This window comes from Bos taurus, chromosome 2 (assembly GCF_002263795.3).
Source record: "Bos taurus isolate L1 Dominette 01449 registration number 42190680 breed Hereford chromosome 2, ARS-UCD2.0, whole genome shotgun sequence".
Lineage (NCBI taxonomy): Eukaryota > Metazoa > Chordata > Mammalia > Artiodactyla > Bovidae > Bos > Bos taurus.
The window spans coordinates 18,082,124-18,104,248 of record NC_037329.1 but is presented as its reverse complement, the minus strand read 5'-3'; the positions used below and the strand labels follow the sequence as shown (position 1 = coordinate 18,104,248).

At 41.0% G+C, this 22,125-nt stretch overlaps 1 protein-coding gene across 2 annotated transcripts in view; it reads right to left on the bottom strand.

The window, feature by feature from the left end:
- The window catches only part of TTN (titin), a 275,571-nt gene that overhangs the window by 232,538 nt on the left and 20,908 nt on the right, over positions 1-22,125 (bottom strand). For both annotated transcript variants that reach the window (XM_059880142.1, XM_024979885.2), the window contains exons 14-41: positions 21,103-21,396; positions 20,884-21,006; positions 19,188-19,469; positions 18,869-18,934; positions 17,908-18,166; positions 17,655-17,718; positions 17,324-17,539; positions 16,261-16,403; positions 14,940-15,145; positions 14,157-14,390; positions 13,802-14,046; positions 12,461-12,702; positions 12,177-12,341; positions 11,909-12,077; positions 10,114-11,807; positions 9,690-9,971; positions 8,222-8,488; positions 7,854-8,126; positions 7,489-7,752; positions 7,136-7,396; positions 5,268-5,528; positions 4,253-4,516; positions 3,900-4,160; positions 3,530-3,790; positions 2,932-3,192; positions 2,283-2,424; positions 2,029-2,194; positions 700-931 (exon numbers count right to left, since the gene is read on the bottom strand). In XM_059880142.1, coding sequence (XP_059736125.1) covers positions 700-931; positions 2,029-2,194; positions 2,283-2,424; positions 2,932-3,192; positions 3,530-3,790; positions 3,900-4,160; positions 4,253-4,516; positions 5,268-5,528; positions 7,136-7,396; positions 7,489-7,752; positions 7,854-8,126; positions 8,222-8,488; positions 9,690-9,971; positions 10,114-11,807; positions 11,909-12,077; positions 12,177-12,341; positions 12,461-12,702; positions 13,802-14,046; positions 14,157-14,390; positions 14,940-15,145; positions 16,261-16,403; positions 17,324-17,539; positions 17,655-17,718; positions 17,908-18,166; positions 18,869-18,934; positions 19,188-19,469; positions 20,884-21,006; positions 21,103-21,396 — 7,597 coding nt within the window. The remainder of the gene's footprint in view (positions 1-699; positions 932-2,028; positions 2,195-2,282; positions 2,425-2,931; positions 3,193-3,529; positions 3,791-3,899; positions 4,161-4,252; positions 4,517-5,267; positions 5,529-7,135; positions 7,397-7,488; positions 7,753-7,853; positions 8,127-8,221; positions 8,489-9,689; positions 9,972-10,113; positions 11,808-11,908; positions 12,078-12,176; positions 12,342-12,460; positions 12,703-13,801; positions 14,047-14,156; positions 14,391-14,939; positions 15,146-16,260; positions 16,404-17,323; positions 17,540-17,654; positions 17,719-17,907; positions 18,167-18,868; positions 18,935-19,187; positions 19,470-20,883; positions 21,007-21,102; positions 21,397-22,125) is intronic.

The following is a 22,125-nucleotide window of genomic DNA, read 5'->3' as shown; positions in this document are numbered from 1 at the left end:
TTGGCAGTATGGTTCATTTTTATGAAACTTGAGATTTCTCTTAGCGTTCCTTCATCTGTCTCAGGAGTATTTGTTCAGACAGATAGGACTCACGGTCAGGACAGGAACGGAGGTTGCATTTTCTGTGTGTATGGAGGCTAGCCTCAGAACTCCAGCCTCATTCAGCTCAAAGTTTCCTCCTAAGAAAAGTCGGTGGTTTAACGGTGCTCCTCTGATTTGGCAGCATGTGAAATTCCCCTCTAAAGTCAGAGCCCCTGGAACTCCCCTGTGGCTCTCTAGATTCTCCCTGGCACACCCTACTAGAGGTGGAAATGCCCCATTGCTTGTTAGAGCTACGAGTGCTCAAGCAGTTAGGGCCAAGGGCAGAGAACCAGAACACTGATTGCTCGACCTAGAGACCCACTTGGGGTCTAGCAAGACACGTGGGGTCTAGTATAATTGACACGCAGAGAAGGTTTGACAGTGTTGACTGACCGAATAAGAACCTAGACATTAGGTGCTTTCTAGAAATGACATTTTAGCCCTTTTCAAAGCTGCCATCCCTTTTCCACAGGTATCACATGAAAATACATGTAGCCCCAAACACACGAGCACCATGGGTTCTTGAGAAATTGCCCAGGAACTACCAGAAGTTTAGTAAATTGAAGTATGGGGGATCACTACAGATGGATGAACAGACATATTAACATCTCCACCTACCATTGACATAGAGAGTAACGGAACTCCTGTTCCTTCCTGCTACGAAGGTGTATTCACCGGCATCACTGTGCCTGGTCTCAGAGATAAACATCCGGTGGATTCTTCTCTCCACCACATACTGGTGTCGTTCCTGAACTTGGAAATTGATTTCGATGCCATCTTTATACCAGTGGGCATCAACGTCATCTTCATTGACCTCAAACTCAACAACAGCACGTTGTTTCTCAATAACCTTTGGATGGAGCAACAGAAAAAGAACACTGAAGTCCTGGTTTCCTCGTGGTTTTAACCTGTTTCTAAACCAGCTCATTTGAAGAGCATTTCAAACCCACACATGATGATATAGGAAGTTGACTTGTTATAGCACTCTCTCAATTTTCCCTCCCTGTCCTTGGACAAATGGAGCCCACACTTCTTTTGCAGAGAATTATGCTTATGTCTTCACAGAGACAATGATTTCATCCTTAAATGTTCACTTCTTAGTTTATCATAACAGAAATGACACTTTACCTCCGAGGGCTGTCATCACTGACAAATCCCTTTTAAGTTTCTACTCAATTTGATTTCATATGATGTAAACAATAACCTTGCGACTTAGGCAGGAACTATTATCCTCATTTTTTAAAGTGAGGAAATAAAGGCTCAGAATTGGACAGCAGAGGAGGATGGACATATCCAGGTCATCTGAGTCTTCACTGAAGGCGTTTTCACTATGGACTAAGGCCTGTGATGCCCGGCTCTTAGTGGATGAGCAATATCGTAATGTGAACTCAAGTACTGCTTCTGTTCACATATTACCCACATTACACCGTGTCGGAAGACTGGGCACCCCTGAGGACAAGCTCTACACGGGCAGTCGAGAGCGAAGGTGTTTTCTCAGCATCCCAGCTGAGAATCCAGCTTTGCTCAGAGGGTGTGTCCCCAGCTAAGTCCCTAAAGAACTGCCTTTCCACAGTAGAAGGCTTCTAGAAAAAGCCACCTTGTTCTGAAGTCCCTAAATTCCAGTTGCTGTGCAAACACCACAATTTAAATTTCAGTTCTTTTCAAGTTGGTGCTGCTTGGCAAGTGGCCACTTATCAGACAGTGAAGTTTCTGCAGATGCTTTCATTAAAGTATTTAGACAGCTGTGAAGGACACACTTATCCCCTAAGTGAGAGGAAACTGTGACTAAGTTGCTATCAGTATAAGAGCGTTAAGCCAGTAGGGATAAGCTAATTGCATTTTTTTAGAAGACAGTGGTTGGAAAATTTTAAAGTCAAAAAATTTGACAAAATGATAGATTAGGTGCTATTGATGATACCTCTAAAAATTCAGCACGTGGACAATTACCTGAACCTCCCTTTTAATGCTTCGGATGCGAACATCTCTGCCCTCGACAAAGAGGTTGGCACTGGACATGTTACCCCCAGCCACCACTGTGTACTTCCCGGCGTCGGACATCCGCGTGGATGGGATCAGCAGGCGGTGGACGTACTTCTCCTTCTGTATCTTTATTCTGTGGAGGAGATGGAAATTGGGGTTTAATGTATGATGACTCAAAGGGAACTGGGAATCACTGGGGGTGGCACAACACACCAACGGACCTGTCCACTAGCTGCAGCTCCTGGCCATCTTTCATCCACTGCACGGTGATGTCAGGCTCAGAAACTTCACATTCAAACATGGCTCGCTTCTTCTCGAGAACCTTAATGTCCTTAATGTGCTTCCTAAATTCTATATGACGAGCTGCAGGATAGCATGTAAAAGAATTAACCTTTCTAACAGCTTTGCCAAGATATGATTACATACTATACAATTCACCCACTGAAAGCATAGGTCAGGGGCTTTCAGTATATTTAGAATTGTACAGCCATCACCATAATCAATTTCAAGGCATACTCATTACTCCCAAAAGAAACCACGTATCTCTTAGTCATAACCTTCCAGACCCCGTGCACTGCTCTTCCCGGACACTTAGGCACAAATCTATGTCTCTATTGATTTGCACATTCTGAACTCTTCCTGTAACTGGATTCATATAATATGTGCTTCTTTATAACTAGCTTCTTTCACTTGGTATAAGGTTAAGGTTCATTCATGTTGTAATATTTATCAGTACTTCCTTATTATTACTAAGTAATATTTCATTGCATAGATATTCCTTATTTATTCATTCATTAGCTGACGCACTAACATTTTTATGTAGTGTGTTTGACATTTCTTTTTATGGATATGACATTTATGAAACCATACCTTCCACATAAAGAGTGGCTGTCGAGGTAGCTTTTCCAGCCACAAAGGTGTACTCAGCGGCATCCCCAAAGTGGACATTCCTGATATTCAGTGAGTGGGTGAGCTTTTTGGTTCGCATCTGGCACCTGTCAGTTGATTTGATCTCCACACCATTCTTTAGCCATTTGTAAGAGATGCCTTCATAGTTCACTGTCACCTCGAAGGTAATGGTGTCTTTTTCTTCAGCATTGATGTCCTTCAGCATGGATGTAATCATGATTGCTGCAAAAGGGGAAGCAAATATACCCAAGGAGATCTCATGTCAGTATGGCATGGGTTATAACAAGCACAGAGCAAAAACTTGGAATGTCTTTAACACATCTGTTTAAGTGATCACAGTTCAGAGAGGTACCGCTCTACAGGATTATGCCAAGTGACAGGGGAACAGAAAAAGCAAGCAACAGACACTGGAGCATCTTTATAGACAGTCTTTGAATGCTAAGCAAAAATTTTATCCAGATACCTAACTCAGTGTGAACACAGTAGATGAGGAAGAAAAAGTGCAGGCTATGGGGTGATGAGTCCACTGGGTATTCTCTATATATATGTATTTACTTACGGGTCACTTTGAGGGTGGCGCTGACTTGGTCATTGCCACAGACAAACGTGTATTCTGCCGAGTCCTCCGTGCTGGTGTTCATGATGATTAGCTGGTGGAGTTTTCCCTGCACCACAATCTTGAACTTTTCACTCATCTCAATCTCCACGCCATTCTTCAGCCACATGGAAGGTACATTGAAGTGGGAGACCTCACACTCAAAGGAGGCAGTTTTGGTCTCAGGCACCTCAATGTTTTTCATGGTTTTTGTAATATGTAATGCTTGGGAAAAATCAGACAGCACTCTGGTTAATATATATGTAATTTTTTTTAAGATGAAGCAAACAAATAAGACCACCTAGCAATGCGGCCAGGGCTGTCTCATACTTACTCTCCACAAATAGCTTTGCTTTGCATTCCAGTTGCCCCACCACAGCTGTGTACTCCCCAGCATCCGAGGGGGAGATATGCTGCAGCATCAGTTTGTGGACCTTCCTTTCTGAGACCAGCCTGTGTTTGTCACTCGGCTTAATCTCCACATTCTTGTGGAACCATTTTACTGGCACTGTGTCATGGGAAACGCTAACTTCAAAGGAAACGGTGGCATTTTCCAAGGCAGTCACATCCTTTGGCTTCTTAATGATCTTGACGGCTGATGGGAAAAGATGAAGCCATTTAGAGATACGCTTCACTTCATGGTAACCATGAGGTGGCGACTTGTCAAGTGCTTATAAGTCAACTTACTCTCAACGTGCAGTCTGGCGCTGGCTCCCAGCTTTCCAAGCTTGAAGCCATAAACAGATTCGTCCGCCACAGCACAGTTTTTAATTCTCAGAGAGTAAACTGTTCCTTTGACTGAGACAGTGTACTTGTCACTGGATTCCAGCACAACTCCGTTTCTGATCCACTGGACACCTTTTACGTTAGGGTGTGTGAGCTCCACCGTGAAAACAGCATCCTGTGTCTCTGTCACCGTGAGGTTCTTCAGAGTCTTCTTAATTTTGACAGCTGAGGACAAATTTATGATTGGTTTAGGAAATAAAGATGATACCATCAAGTAAGAAAATTCCTGAATAAGATTGTTACCTGGCCATCTTGCAAATAAATGGTTATCAACATTTTTTGTAGTTATGCAGCATCTCTAGAGTTTTTAAAAGACACTTTGCTATTACTCTGGAAAACCTAGGGTACAGTTTGAAAAGTACATTGTACAATGATTTTTCTATACTTGAATGAGATGAAGTTTGTTTAGCTGTATACTGGGCTTTACCGGTGGCTTGATGGTAAAGAGTCTGCCTGCAGTGTGGGAAACGTGGGTTCAATCCCTGGGTCGGGAATGTCCCCTGAAGAAGGAAATGGTAACCCACTCCGATATTCCTGCCTGGAAAATCCCATGGACAGAGAAGCCTGGTAGGCTACAGTCCATGGGGTCACAAAAAGTAGGACACGACTGAGCAACTTCACTTAGCTGTATACCAATAGCTTAGTCAATGGATTGGAGGAGGATGAAAGAAGACTAGAGAATAAGAGCATCTAATTTGCTGTTTCATAGAGTTGGAACCTAAGACATGGCTTCTTCACATAAACTCAGAAGCAATTTTGCACCTGTGGTATATGGCTCAGAAAGTTCAAGAGTTTATAATGATTTTACAAAATGAGGATTTATGGCATCCAAAATGATTAAACTGTTTGACTTTTAGATAACTGTCAAAAACCCAACATGATTTGAAATGGGTCCCTCTGTTGTTATATCACTGACCTTCAACTTTGAGTTTGGCAGATGTTTTGGAAGTGGCCACCTTGTAGGTGTATTCTCCAATGTCATCTAGTTTGGTGGCAGCAATGATAAGTCTCCTTTTGCGGCCATCAGATTCACTTCTGATGGTTTTGCTCAGCGGTAGGTGTTTGCCATCCTTCAACCATTCGCCTTCAGAATCTGGGTTGGCAACTTCACACTCAAACACAGCTTCCTGGGACTCAGCTACAGTCTGATCTGTGAGTGGCTTAGAGATGGCGCCCCCTTTGGAACAAGAGAAATACAAGTGTGAGTCTTTAAAAAATATTTTAACAATAAAGAGATCTTTGTACAACTAAATAACAAGTTTTGAAACATAATTTTGCACATCATGAAAATTTCTAATAAAATTATTTTTACCCACACTGAGAAGATATCATAGAAACCTCTCATTCTAAGTAAGTATGTATTCTAAGTATGTACCCAGGGAAACTACTAGAATCAGGAAGGGTTTGCAAACGGAAAAGCAACTGTTAACTTATACAGAATTCTGACAACTCCAATGTGAGGCACACTTCATGGATGGCCTGTAACTCAGTTTATTCTTCAAAAGCATTCTGTTTAGTCTTCTAAGGATGATTTCCTTAAAACATGTCTAATAGTTGACTGGGAAAAAAATCTGCTCAACAAAACTATAGTCATCAACGTCTCTAAAAGACTGGGGATTCCCATATACTGAAAGTCACTGTTACCTCTTCCATGAAGCTCCATTGCCTCCAATGCCATCAGCTACTGGCAGAAATAATTACTCCTTCAGCAAGTTAGTTGCTAATGTATCTGTCCCTCTCTGAATTGTGAATTCCTCAAAAGAAATAGCACGCCTTATTAATTTCTGGATCCTGAGTTCCTAGCAGCATTTGGCCTGTGGCAGTTACTTTAAAAATGTTGGGTAAGATCACATACAGGCTCAGAGTTTTTTCTTGTTTTCACACATTTAAAAACATGTATCAAGTACAGAATCTGAAATTTTGTTTTTGGAAGTTTTCATGGTCAAATCTCTGAGGAAATCATATAATGTGATAAAGTATAAACCATAAAATTTTTATACCAAAGAAGACACACCATTCCCATTTGACTTGCTTATACACCAGATGCCACGGACTGTATAATTTAATCTCAATGTCATATTCCATCTCCTCAAAACCTAAATTGTAATGCACCAAATTAATGATGACTTCTAGTTGTTTCTTGACAATTGGTTTAGACTTTTGATTCCTTATTTTAAAGCTAGTGACTTCTGCCGAGAATGGTTTACTTCATGTTAAGGAAAAAGACATATAGACACACCCAATGAGGTATATTTTTAAAATATTCATTGGGCCCAGTAATAGTGTAAAGGGAACAAAAATGAATGAAACAGGGCATAAAAAATGAATACATCTTTACAGTAGGAAAGTTTGATCAATCAAACTTGATCCAACATACATTTATCAATCTATCATGTACAACGTATTGGATTATATGAAGATGAGGAAGAAGCAACTCCAGACTTTGGAGGTATCTGCTCAAGTGTGGGAAGAAGAAATGGAGAATAAAGCAAGTAGATGAGTATGGGTCATGAAAGAAACACACAGAGAGCGATACTGTGGTTGGAGGAGTAAGATCTACAAATGAGAAGATCAAGGAAGGTTGTGCAGAGGAAATGGCATTTGAGTTATGACTTCCTGGAAGAATATTTCGAATTTAGGCTGATGAGAGCGGTGTTGAAGGTATTACTGGTTGACAACAACAAAAGCAGGAAACTGCGGGGAATAAGGAAGGAAACGGGTAATGGTTTCTTAAGTTAAAACAACTGCTCCATTTAAGAACTTATAATTTATAATTGTACTAACCTGCCACGGTAAGTTTTCCAGATGTCCTATTTTCTCCAGCATAAAATGTATATTCTCCTTCATCATCTTTCATCATGTTTAGAACTGTCAACTTATATATTTTCCCATGAGCTTCAATTTTATATTTAGAACTGGGTTTGATTTCCTTGTCCTTAAAATTCCACAAGACATCAATTCCTGAGTGGGACAGTTCAACTTCCAAGACCACATTTTGGGTCTCTGTACAGGTAAGGTCACGAAGACCTCTGATAATTTTAATTTCTGGGGGAAAAATATAATCGTCACTTGGTTACTATTACACTGGGAAAATAGAATGCTTAAGACAATATTAAGTGAGATGGAAGAATTCTTACTTTCTACAGAGAGATCACAGCTGGTTTCAACTCTGCCAACCACCAGCTTGTAAGGTCCTTCATCTGAAGCGTGGGTCCGGTTAATCACAAGTCGCTGCTTCGTGCCTTTGACAATGGCATGCACGCGATCATCAGGCTTGATTTGTTCATCATTTAAGTACCATTTAACAGAAGTCACATCAGGGACTGAGACTTTACATTCGAGCACAGCCTTGGTGCCCTCAAGCACATTAACATCTTTTAAAGGTGTTATCACATCAACACCTGCAAAATCACACACATGAAAGATTTGTGAATACAAATTTTTGTCGGAAATATGTGCTCGCTTGACAGCACAGATATAAGACCATGTAAGTTGCACTCACTGTAGACAGAGACGCGCCCATGGGTTGACAGTCCAAGGGAAGGAATGGTGAAGGAGTAATGGCCAGCGTCCTCCTTAGTCATGTCTTCAATAAGCAGCATGTGGGACTGCTTGTCTATCACAATGTGAACCCTGTCACCCGGCTGCACTTCTTCGCCATCTTTCATCCAGACACCTTCCACATTCTCTAAGGAGACTTTAACTTCAAGCTGAACAATGTCACCCTCGCAGACTTTTTGATCACTGAGTCCTTGTAGGATGGCGATGGGGCGAGCTGTGAAAATATGGGGGGAGAAAAGAACGGTATGATTTATTATCGATAAACCATAATGCTGCTTGCTACAGGCTGAAAAGAAGGAGGTGGCTTACGTTTCATCTTTAGTTTACAGGTTGTCTTTTTCCCGTCGACAACAAAGCTGTATTCTCCCTGGTCCTCTTTCGTCACGTCCTTGACTGTGAGGTTCTGACGTCCACGGCGAGATGTAATCGTGTACTTACCATTGGATTTAAGCTCCACACCCTTATGATACCATTTGCCTTCTATATTTTCTGGGGTTATAATGCATTCTAACTCCCCTGAAAATGATTCTGGAACCTCTATGTCCTGAAGTTCTTTCACGAACTCAACAACTGCACCTGAATTACGAGATAAGGAGAAGTTAATCTCTCTGGAGAGTTACGTATCTAGACTTAGACGAAAAATTAAATTATCTGTAAATCTCTTATGTCCCCCATCAGGCATATTCTTAATATCTAACTTCTGGATTGAGAAATAAATTGTCAATAAAAGGATTTAAGTTTTAAATTATTTTTAATAAAGCAAGGAATTATAATTCAAAAAAATTTTTAAAACAAGACATCAAAATAACCTCACTTTAAAAATATTCCAATTGTCAACATTCTTAACTAGTATTATACAGTCATGATTCTTGGTATGAAGCTTATATTTAATTCATAGGTAATGCAGATGAAACCACCCTTATGGCAGAAAGTGAAGAAGAACTAAAGAGCCTCTTGATGAAAGTGAAAGAGGAGAGTGAAAAAGCTGGCTTAAAGCTCATCATTCAGAAAACTAAGATCATGGCATCCGGTCCTATCACTTCATGAGAAATAGATGGGGAAACAGTGGAAATAATGGCAGACTTTATTTTGGGAGGCTCCAAAATCACTGCAGATGGTGACTGCAGCCATGAAATTAAAAGACGCTTACTCCTTGGAAGGAAGGTTATGACCAACCTAGACACCATATTAAAAAGCAGAGACATTACTTTGCCAACAAAGGTCTATCTAGTCGAGGCTATGGTTTTTCCAGTGGTCATGTATGGATGTGAGAGTTAGAAAGAAAAGCTGAGTGCCAAAGAATTGATGCTTTTGAACTGTGGTGTTGGAGAAGACTCTTGAGGGTCCCTTGGACTGCAAGGAGATCCAACCAGTCCATCCTAAAGGAGATCAGTCCTGGGTGTTCATTGGAAGGACTGAGGTTGAAGCTGAATCTCCAATACTTTGGCCACCTCATGTGAAGAGCCGACTCACTGGAAAAGACCCTGATGCTGGGAGGGATTGGGGGCAGGAGGAGAAGGGGACGACAGAGGATGAGATGGCTGGATGGCATCACCGACTCGATGGACGTGAGTTTGGGTAAACTCCAGGAGTTAGTGATGGACAGGGAGGCTTGGCTTGCTGCGGTTCATGGTGTTGCAAAGAGTTGGACATGACTAAGTGACTGAACTGAACTGAACTGAATCCTTTTTAGGGGGTGACAATCGCATAGCTAATTTTATCACATAATAAAAGTAACTCTAAAACTTGAATAAACAACAAAAGCATTATTTACTACCTTCGACAATAAGTTTAGCTGTTGTTTTCACGTTTTCATCTTCAACAAGTACACAACTATAGTCTTCAGCATCAGATGTGTCGATCATTAGCACGGAGAGGAAGTGAACTTTCCTGTCAGAGTGCATCCTATATTTATCTCCTGTGTGAATCTCCACACCATCTTTATACCATTTCACTTTGACAAATGGCTCTGAGGTTTCACATTCAAAGGTTGCCATGGTGTCTTTTTCCTTAGCAACAACATCTTGTAATTCCTGTGTAAAAGTGATCAATTGCTTGGCTACAAGAGAAAAAGGGGGGGATAAAGCACATTAAATTGAATACACAATTTGGGTAATGGAAAAGAAAATTAAGACAATACACTATTGGATATTCACAGATAAATAAAAATAGATCCATCAAATGAAAGAAATTCAAATTACCCTGGACAAGTAAGAATGCGTGGCTTGAGGTTTCCCCAGCAATATTGATGGCTTTCACCATGATGCTGGCAGAGTCCTCAGCAGTCACATCTCTTATGACCAGCTCACAAACATTGTCTTCGGGCCAATACCAGTAGATTCGGTCAGAGCGCTCAATCTTCACACCATTTTTGTACCACTCACATTCAGGATCAGGTTTTCCCACCACTCTGACCCGGAAGTGTGCGTCAGAGCCCTGGCCCACTGTTTGGCTTTGGATTCTTTCGAATATTTTGGGGGCCTCCATACTAGGACTTAATTCAATTTTGTCAGGTTTAAAAGTTGGAATAGTGATTTTGCCTTCTTCAGCAAGGGCTTTCTTCTCCTCTTCAGTTAGCTCCTTGGTCCAGTGGAGAAGTTCTTCTTTTGTCTTCCTTAGAAGCTCTTCATAGGATTCATCCTTCTTACGAGACTTGAGCTCCACAGCTGTAATGGCTTCATAATAGCCTTCCTCAGTCCTGCGCTTGAACTTGCTACGCAGCTCTTCTGACTCTTCAGACACTTTTTCATGGGTGATTCTTTCAGCCCTTTTCAGCCTCACAATTTCCTTGGTTTCAGTGGTGTCAACAGGTCTGTCTACTTTTTGTACTTCAAACTGAAGTTTTCCAGGTTCATGGACGTGAAACTCGGGCTTTGGCTCAGGGGCTCGCCTAAGGACAGACCTAAAATCTTCCCTCTGTTGGATCTCAAGCTTTACTTTATGCTCTATCACACCTTCAGGGTTTTCTGCGGTGACCTTGACTTCACCTGTATCATAAGACTTGCAGTCCACGATGTCCAGATAATGAATGCCATCATAGCGGACTCTGAACCGTTTGCTTTTGCGGATGAGCTGCCCATTAAGGTACCAGTTGACTTTGGGCTGAGGGTAGCCTGTTACCCGGCAACGGAATCTGGCGGTCTCCCCTTCCAGTACTCTTACTGGCTCTGGGAACAAGACAATGTCTGGCTTTTGCTTCTCTTTTTGATCGGTTGTCACACCAGTAAGGGCACCTTCATGAGCCATTCGCTCTAATTCTTCAATTCTCTGTAAGCCTTTCCTCCCCTCTGGCAATTGAGATTCCTCCACAAGACTCTTCTCATCTTTGACAATAAGGGTAGCAGATGTGTGATCTGTTCCATATTTGTTAGTAGCTCTGCACGTAATGACACCACTGTCTCTGGAATACGCCACTGCGTAGTCAAGGCTACAATACCCAAATTCATTGATCATGCGGAGCCTGTTGGCTGCTTCCAGTGGCTTTCCATCGTGGAGCCATTCTACCACCATCGTTGGGTCGCCAATTGGTGTCAGCCTGCATTCAAAGTGGGCAGGCCCAAAGCGCTTGAGTCTTAAGGAAGTGAGTTTTTTCTTGAAAAATGGTTTCTGTTGCTTTTCTTTGTCATAGAGGTCACCCTCTTCCCACTGCTCTTGGCCATATCGCAAATGGAGAGGCTCCAGTTCTGGGGCTGCAATCTCCTTTGCTCTATACGTCCCTCGTGGGATGATTAATCTTCTCTCTGGCTCAGGCTCTGCAAACTCAACTTCAACATTTACTTTGCATCGTGTAGTGTCTCGGCCAGCCTTATTAATAGCAGTTGCAGTGTACCAGGCAGAGTCTTGGCTGACAGTGGAATCAATTTTAAGGGCAGCTTCTCCCTTGGTTCCTTCAATTCTATAAAAAGTAGAAAATAAATCATTAATACAAAAGTAGTTGTTACTTCCTCGAGTATTGAATTTGTGTAATGAGTTTAATTATTTTTCAAGCCAACTTACCTGATTTTGGGATATTTATGAGGTACAATGATTTCACTGTTTTTCAACCATACGATGTCAGGATTGGGGTTGCCCGTAGCTCTGACTTTCATTTCAAGTCGGGAACCTTCCTTTATGTTGAGATTCCTCAGTTTTTCCACAAACACTGGTTTTACCTGATGTTCCACAGCTGAAAGAGAAAGGTTGTGATTCTGAGTGAGTAGGGCTGAACTACTTGTGTAAAACCCAAGTGATAAGGTTATTTATTTTGAGTCTTCGGAGCAAATACCTTCCACAGTTAAAATCACTGAAATTGAAGATTTCCCTGCCCTGTTTTGGGCAACCACCGTCCATTCCCCAGAATCACTGGGTGTTGCAGGAACAATAAGCAGTGATTGGGTCCCATCTTCTTTAACGACTACTTTATGGGTATAGTCATTGACAATTTGCTGGCCTATCAGAAAAATCAGCAAAAAAGGAATCACGTTAAAATAGTTGTTTTTAAAAGTGGTTAGACACACAGATAAGTTTATTTTTGTGTTTGATAACTTATTAGCGAAAACTTACACTTACCGTCATGAAACCAGAAGGTCTCAGGCATGGGTCGACCCACAACCTTTAAGTCAAATCTGGCAGTCTGTCCTTCTACACACTTGAAAGAAGTAGGTTTCAACACAAAGACTGGCTTATACAGTCTCTCGAGTTGTGACTCATCTGTTTCCTCCAGCCTGCGTCCAGGGGACATCCGTGCAGGGGACATCCTAGCAGGGGACATGCGTATTGGAGATCTGCTCACTGAACGTGGAGAGATGGATCTGAAAAACAAAATGCAAAAAAGAATATTTTCATGAGGCATAGAGAAAACTCACCACAGTAAATCTCTTTCTTAACATTATTTTAGAATTTATTTTGTGTATTAAAAGGTACCTCAAACTCATTGGGATCCAAAATAGAATACATTATTATTGCTCCCAAAACTATATTGTTCATATACTACCAATCCCAGTCGGGAATTATTCAACACAGCCAGGAACCCATCCTCAAAATCTTAGACTGGTCCTTAATACTGTCCCTCCCTCACCAACTGGGTTTAATGAGTTACTGAACCTTTTTGATTCAACTACCAAAATATTTCAATGAATCTTGGTTGGTTAAATACCACCAACATAAATATGGAAAAAGAAAAATAACTTACAATTCCCAGAAGAGAAAAAACAAATGAAAGGTATTTGAAAAAAAGTCCCAAACTCTACCTATACATTGTAGCCAGATTGGCTTGGCTTGGATTTCAAGTGCTGACACCACCACACAGGCTGGGGGAACTCAGGCAATTTTCACAGGGTCTGGGAAACTTAGTGTTCTCACTCCCAAAATAGCAACAATAATCCCTCCATTGCATGGTTGTTGTTTAAATTACTGATGTGTGCTTGTGTTCAGTCGCTTCAGTCGTGTCCAACTCTGTGCAGCCCTATGGACTGTAGCCCACCAGGCTCCTCTGTCCCTGGGACTCTCTAGGCAAGAACACTGGAGTGGACTGCCATGAGTGCATGCTTGCACGCTAAGTCGCTTCAGTCGAGTCCGACTCTGTGCAACCCCATGGACAGGTTGCCATGCCTTCCTCATAAACTAGAGATAATACACGTAAAATCAGACATTAAACAACTCTTTATGGCTTTCACTATATTAGCTATGGCACTGGCAAAACAGATATCATGATACATGATGAAAGATGCTTTGCTCATTCTACACAGGGGTAAGAAATAAAAATTGGGTAATTGCCAGTACGGAGAATGGTAGACTTCTGGGTTATTTTAGCCTTCATACCCCCCACTACCTGACGGCAATTTGCTACTGAGATATTTGGTGTTTTAAACGATTTAAATACTGATCAACCTGAACTAGTATGATTCTCACCTGATTCTGCTCACTGGTTCTGGCGTGGGTATGTAAGTCGGAGCACTGAGAGGTGCCGCGGGCTCCACATACAATTTCCCTGAGCAAATCGCATTTCCTTTCATATTGCTGGCAAACGCAGTATAGATGCCTTCATCTTCCGGAAGAACAACAGGTATTCGCAGACTAGCTCTGCCATCTTGTAGAAAGTCCATATGGTATCTCTCTCCATGTTTGATGCGCTTGCCATCTTTATACCATGCAATCTGCGAATAATATCATGCACATGTAAGTAAGATTTACATAAAGGAGTTACACCATAACCTATGCGTGTCTTTACTGTAGCATGGAGGTATGATCAATGCTTATATTTTACCTTGGGTAATGGATACCCAGACATCTTGCAATGAAATGTAACACCCATCCCTTCAAGAATTCTATAATTCTTGACTCTTAAATCAAATCCTGCTTCAATAGCTTCAGATTCAGAAATGTCAACTGCCATCTTTTCTTCTCCATCTTCTTCAAGAAGTTCTTCTAATGTAGTCTTTATTATTCTGTATTCAATTTCTTTAATAAGTCTCTCTTCAAAGGAAGAAATGTGGAATTCCTATGTAGTAAAAAAGATGACAGTCTGTTAAAAAGATAACTGCTGACTGACAGAAATTCTTTAAGAGTATTTGTTTTCAGAAATAAGGTTTGATTAAAATTTTTAACAGGAAGAAACATCTAGAAGTGTTTAATTTTGCTTTTTTATCTGTTTTTCAGTGAGACTTAGATGAGTCATTATTTTTTAATCTGCCTCCCAGTCATCTTTGGAAGTTCATGCTGTGGTGTCTTGAACAATGGTATTCTCAGAGTATGGGTTATACGTGTGATGTCTATCCTACCGATGAAAAAATGTCGGCAGTAATGAGCTTTGTTGTTTTAGTAATTGTTTTTCCTACTTACATGTAATCTTTATTTCCAAAGTCATATGTGCAACATATTAATATTATGAAGATTAAGGAAGCTCATCGGCAGTGCACCTGCATCTGCTTATAGTAATATAACCCTGGCCCATCACTCAAAAATGAAAATATCAAACAAAAACCGGGGCACCGCAGGAGGAAAGAATAATGTGTGAAGTGATTTACTTGGTCATTATTGTCATACCTACCTGGTCTTCCACAAAAGTTCTGACCATTACAGTATCTTTGGCCATTTTCTTCCTAATTAAGGCTTGTTCTTTTTCATACTCTTTTTCATACTCAGAGTATACATATCCAGGCGCTATTTCTCCAACTTTAGGTTCTTGCACAAATGCAGTCACTTGTGTTTGGTAAAGCATTTCTTGCTGGGATTTCATCAGTGATTCATAATCAGCTAGGGGTTAAGAATATGCGTGAATTTTTCATGTTCTTATGAAAAAGCCTTTATGCCACTGTTCATTCAAGCAAGTCCTACCCTATGGAAAGTTGATAAACAAAAGCCAGATTTTCCAAAGTTTATGAAAAGTGCTCAGGATAGACTAAGTAGATTGAATTTCAAACCCAAACTTACATTAATAAGTCAGAGCAGCCACTACTATTATAGAAAAAATTTTATATTAGCAGTCAGTCCTCTGGGATCAACCCTAGAGGTCTTCCTAATTTGTCATGTGACTTCTGGCAATTCATTTATCCTCCTTGGTCTTGAGTGCTTCATCTGCAAAATGGGGATAGCATCCTAATCCTAAGGGTTTTGTACAGAACATAGGATGGTCTACTATAAATGTGAACATCTTGGCAAAGATAATAGGGACCCACAGGTACGTTTTGTTTAATTTAAATGCTATTACACTTTTTTTTTTTCAAATTACTTATGAATATTGAAAATCCTGGTTTCTAGCTTAAAAAAAAAAAAAAAAACATTGGAAGCTCTAGCAACATGGAGCCTGGTACGTGTGTGCCTGGCAACAACATACTGGAGGTGGGGAGCTATTGACCCCTTGGGGCAGGGCATATACTCTTCAATTTCTCCACTGTCTTCACTGCACTCACTAATATCTGTCTGGATCTAGAGGGCCATGGGATTTAGAATCCTTACGTTTTCATTTTTTAATTTAATGTAATTGTTTTGGCCAAACCACATGGCATGTGGGATCTTAGTTCCCTGACCAGGGATTGAACCTGGACCCCCTGCATTGGAAGGCAGAGTGTTAACCACGGAACTGCTTGCAAAGTTCCTCCTGCATTTTCAAAGTCATTATATACTTAGAAATGAATGCACCAAAAATAAACTATTGTCAGAACCTGTGAAGTTTAGTACTGGTACGGTTTTTGAGGCCATGTGGTCTAAAACATTTCCTATACAGCTGAGGCCAAGAGGAGGGCAGATGTGGACAGAGCCAGTATCAAAGCCGAATGCTGCAGCAGGACTGCTGACAGTCACCCAGCGCTGCTTCCTCCCTGCATTTCCATTCTTATCATGCACATGGAACTACTTAGTGCTGCACTCACCTTCTTCAAGCAAGGAGGCAGATGCAGACGTTTCTCCATGCTTGTTACGAATAACAATAGTGTATTCTCCAGCATCATCAGCAAAAGTCATCGAAATCACCAGTCTGCACTCGCCAGTTTGTTTGTTGTAACTCACTTTGTATCTTAATGGAAATGAACAAATGAGAGAGTTCATAAATAACCCTTATGTGAGTAAAATAAGCCTTCTGTGGATCTGCGGTATAAAATTCAATGATCCTAAACATGGGACTAAGCTCCACCATAGAATATAAGATTGTTAAAAATTGAGGGAAATGCATGGACATGAGTAATGAAGGCCAAACGAGTTAAATTTTTCATTTTAAATAATAGTCATATATTCTTCAAAATAAATAATAGACTATAACACTACTTATGGAAATAAGAGACCTCAGTGTTTATGTTCACAAATGATGAGGTCATTTAAATACTAAGATACTTCTCTTTGCTCATTATTTTGTTCCCCGTTTTATGTGAAGATCAAATGAATAATGAAAACAATAAACTCCTTTAAACATTTCGATATTAAGTCTTTGGTACACTACATTTCTTCTTATTAAGATATGATGGATACATTTTTAGATTAAGTTGCAGTAAATTTAAAGCTGAATTTTATACTCAACTGCAAATTTATTAGCATAGATTTTTCACATATAACTGGCTTTCTTCAAAAATTACCCTTTTTCTTTTATCTTTTAGTGACTTAATTATTATGCCTTTTTATTGAATGTTGTTTCAGATCCTTGGTAGGAAAATATGTTCTGTATGTGTAAAAATTCCACATCATTTTCTCTATTTCAGCAGCACTATAAATGAATCAAACCAGAATATAAAATATATATCTCCCATCCACTTTTGTCACATAACTCTGTTTCTCAATAAAACTTTGTGTGAAAAACACGAAAACTCCTCAAAGCACACCATGAAGGCTCTATAACAAAAGACCCTACCTCTGAGGGTGGGGTAAGTATATTCTATTCTCTCTTGGCGTCATAGACCCATCAGACAAATCACAGAAAACTCTGTCATTCAACCATGAAAATACCTGTATCCTGAGGTTAGAGGAACACCGGACTTTTTCCAGTAGACATGGGGCTTCGGGTTGCCCCCAACCTGGCATTCAAATACAATGCTCCCACCTTCCACCAGTTTCTGGACCACTGGTTTTGTAATAAAGAAAGGAGCGGCAGGTTCTCCCGGCCCTGCATGTTCCTCTGTGATGCTAGTATCGGTCATTACCACATCTCTTGATTCGACGAAGCTGGAAAGAGAATGCCCTTCATGTGAGCTTCCGGACTGCCATTTGCCAACATGAAAGGGACTAACCAAGCAAAACTGTGCTACAGTGAAAAATCATTAGCAAAAGAAGGTGTTACCGTTTCTCTTCTGTGGTAATTTTCTCAGCCACAGCTGTTGTTTCCTTTTCAAATTCTTCTGACACTAGAAGAAGACAGACGGTTCTTTGGTTAAAGTCAGGTATTTAGTTCGCTTCACTACTGACCTCTCCTTAGCATGACAGTTAAGTTGACCCTCAATTCTAAAAGGGGGCTCCATTACCAGGTGTGTAGAAAGAAGTGCCAGGTGGCAGTGAGGAGTGTGTGGAAGGTCCGTGGGGGTGTGACCACTGACCTTGCACAGCTAGATAGCAGGATGTGCTGACGGTCCCAGCCTCATTCACAGCAGTGCAAGTGAACCGCCCGCTGTCTTCTGCAAAGGCTTCACGAATCAGAAGGCGAGCAATTCCACTCTGGAAGGTTATCTGGAAATCAATGGAACTTTCTATCTGGTAGTCTTCCCTGTACCATGTCACTTTGGGGGATGGGTATCCAGAGATGTGGCACTCTAAGGTGACAGATTCACCTTCAATAACAGTCACGTTCTTCAAGCCCTAAAGAAAGAAGAAACAGGAAGTATTGATACGTGTGCAGATGCATGAATCATCTCTATATGTTGTACCAAACGTGGAGGTTTGACCTTGTACATTCTAACTGTCATAAAATGCTTTCTTAACATCAAGACTGTGGAACTATCCGTAAAGAAACTCCTTTGGAAATTGGAATACTCCCAATTTGAAATAAATGTAAGGTGTTTCCAACTTCATAAGGTGGAACTGTACTGATGTCATATAAGAGGGCATCCCTGTACCCTCCGTTGTTTGCACATATTCAAATCCTAACAAAGCTTGAAGTCTCAGCAGCGAATGTTGTCTCTTCAGCGAAGCTTTCCATGTTATCCTCAACTAGAAGTAATCAAACTTTCCTTTGCACCCTCCCTCTACTGAAGTGCTTATCACATTTTATATTTTATTATGCTTATTTACGTACATTTTTTCAGATAGTAAGACAGATTTCAAAGAGGGCTAGACTAGTCTTGCAATCATGCCTTACACATAACAGAAACTCATCGAATCTGCTGGCTATGTGACTGAGGCTGTCACACAGAATTCCCCCTCTCCTTGCCTAATAGTATATGGTCTTACATACTTGCAGACACACTCATGGAATTTTCAAGTTTGAGAAGCTGATCTTTGCATATATGAACATTATTTGACTAGATATGCATGTGATCCAACACTATCAACTTTACTCACCGAGACTAAAGTTGGTGGAGTAACAGGGATTTCAACAGGTGCAGGTACTCTTGCTGTTTCTGTTACCTACAATTTTGACAAAGGATGTTACAAAATGCTCAGGAAATTAGGGGAAGTCTCAAACTCTTAGCACATGCAAAATTATAAAAATAATTCTAGAAGAGTTCTGACCCACACCATGCTCGATAAAATGAAGTCTGAGCAATGGAGAAAGGCAGGGCATCTGGCTGACCTCTTCTGTAGCACAGATTGGCCTAGAGCCTGGTCCTGTTCCCCGGGAATGGATTAAGTGACAGCAGGGGCTCCAGTGACCACCAACCTTGGTTTCACGCTCACGCAGTGCTTCGAAGCGCTCTTCACGGACTGCAACACCGGTGATGCTCACCCCAACCTCCTTCTTCACCTCAATGCCAGCTTGACTCTTAAAAGTCTCTGGTGTTTCCGCAAAGGGGAACTGGGGTGAAGGAGTGGGCTCCGCTCTCACTCTAGCCTCAGCAGGCTTCACGGTGGGTGCCTTCACAGATTTGGTGACCTTCTGAGCAGAAGGTGTGGCTGACAACTCTTTTTGTAGTGTGGCAATAGCACTACCGGCTATTGATGCCTAAATAGCATCAGAAACAGAGTCAGAAAATAGTCACTTAACTGCCATCCCAGTTGCCTCCCAGAAGTCCTTCTCCACTACCGCTCTTGTGGTAAGTCTGAGTCAAATTTCTATGTGGTCCCCTTTTTAATGTTCTCATTATCACTTTTATAGTTAATGAAAAGTTAGAGATAAGCTAGTTATAAAGCTCACTGTCATTCCTGCCAGCTTCTAAAATAAATTTGAAAGTCTTCCTAATAGAGTTGTATTTAGAACTTCTTATTTTAGGCTCTTATCATAAAGGGAATGAAGGTCTTCTAAAACTTGGTCATGAATTTTCAATTAAATCATGCCAAGGAAGCTGTGTTTGAAAATACAACAGTGGGAAATTCAAAAATAATAAAAATTTTAACTACTTGGTTAATTCCTAAGAACTACTTTAAAATAGAACATTTAGGCTTCGGCCACAAATCTGTGTGAGAGGTGAAAGTGAAAAAGCTTAGAAGAATATTTTAAGAGTTTCCTTACTCTTTTTACTCTGTTGCTGTCTGGGTATTTGAGATTATCCCAAATGCAGGTATTAAATATACCTTATAATTCTCTGAAGCATGCAGTTTGGATTCTACGACTCGGGTGTGTAACATAAGAATGTGTGCCTGCTAAGTCACTTCAGTCATGTTTGATTCTTTGTGACTCTATGGACTCTAGCCCACCAGATTCCTCTGTCCATGGGATTCACCAGGCCAGAATACTGGAGTGGGTTGCCATGCCCTCCTCCAGAGGATCTTCCCAACCCAGGGACTGAATCCTTGTCTCTTATGTCTCCTGCATTGGCAGGTGGCTTCTTTACCCCTAGCACCACCTGGGAAAAACCTCAAAATAAGAATAGCTGTGACTAATATTGAGGATTATTAGATCTTGTCAACTTACTAAGGTTTTCACTTGTACTAACTTGTTCCTGATGACAGAGCTAATAAGGGGCAGAGTTAGGGTGCTAATCCAGGCCTGTGTGACCCCACAGTCCAGCCCAACCACCACACGGTAACACGTCTCCATCTTGTTATCCTGAGTATATAAACACATGACTTCTCAGTGTCTGTCTTTGGTATTGGTATCCATTCTCATTTATGTTATTCTGAAATATCTCACAGCATAAGGAAAACTGAACTGAACCTTTTACAGAATGTGAAACAGAGAGAAGCCGGTATGGATTTGTGTCTTCTCAGAGGTGTCAGGAAACTATCTGAGAGTCTAGGCTCTCTCTGCTGGGCGAGTTCCAGTAATCCAACCTTAGGGGTTTCTGAGTCTACATGAGGGTAAACAGACATCACCAAAAACAAGCCTGTACTGCCTTCACCAAAGATACTCCATATCACACAACCTACTGTCTTCCTTTAAGTCTAACATTTCTTTGTCATGCTCTTTAACTTCTTACCTCATATCCATGTTCTGTCTTAGGAACAGAAATTTTTGAAACAGTAAAGTGCGGGCTCGCTGTGCGGGGGCGTTTATCCACATGGACTAATCTTTCGCTTGTTAGATCTGTAGTTTTCTTGATCTGCATGGAAATGGAACTCAGTGAAGCCCTTGCTCACCAGATGACCACAGCAGTTATGCGTGCCTTCCCAGAAACAGGCAGTGGGCCCAAACTCACCTGTGATGATATGTGCATTCCCATTTGATCAGTAGTTGCGATATGAGTCTCAGAAGGAGCGTGGATCACTCCAGGTTTGACTGCTTTAGGGACAACTTGGGGCTCTGAGGCTGGACGTGGGGGCTGCTCAGCTACCTTTGTGGCGGAAATGTGCTCCTTATATCCATACTCCAAAGTGGTCTGCTGAGCGTATGATTCTTCAACATGCCTGGGTTCTCTGGGCTCTCGAACTCGGGCCTGGTCGACTGCAGCAACCACTGTTGCTACAGCTTCCGCCTTTTTCCCAACGCCCACCTGCAGACAAGGTTTCCAGAATGAACACTCAGTAATGTCAAAGTCAGGTTGGGACTTTTCCTCCTGGGATAGTCATCGAGAAGAGACAATGCCTATAAGGCGTGATGGGCAGATGGTGCCTATGTTACAAAACTATGTTAATGTCTCTAGAAATGTGACTTAGAATTGCATTTAGGAACTTAATGTTTCACTGATCATTATAATGCATAGATGTCTAGTTAGATACACTCTATGAAGCCTGGCTTAATTAGACATTAAATCACACAAACACAACACAGGACAACACAATATGTGTATAAAATAGGAAAGAAGTTATGAGTTTGTCCAGTATTTTGTCCATGGCAGACAGATAGCACTTGTGAAGTCAGAACTTTGGGGCTGGTTATCTTAATTGATTATTCTTTATTGCCAATCATTCAGTCTGGTGTAGGTGCAATGACAGTGATGATAAAAATGCCCTCAAATATTGTCACAGTCCCATCCAGAAAACATCAGCTGCTGCAGCATTGTACACTCACATGCAAATCTGAGATAACAAGAAAGCTTGTAAACAGACAGGGAACATATTAATTTACTTATGATTCCCCAGGGATAAGAAATTTTTAATTTATTAGACAGTATCTTTCTTAAAACACATGAATGAAGATGCTGTGATGAAAATCAAAGTGTTATCCTATTTGGATTCAAGAAAACAACCTTTCACAGCAAAGTTCAATTTGCTGTTATTAC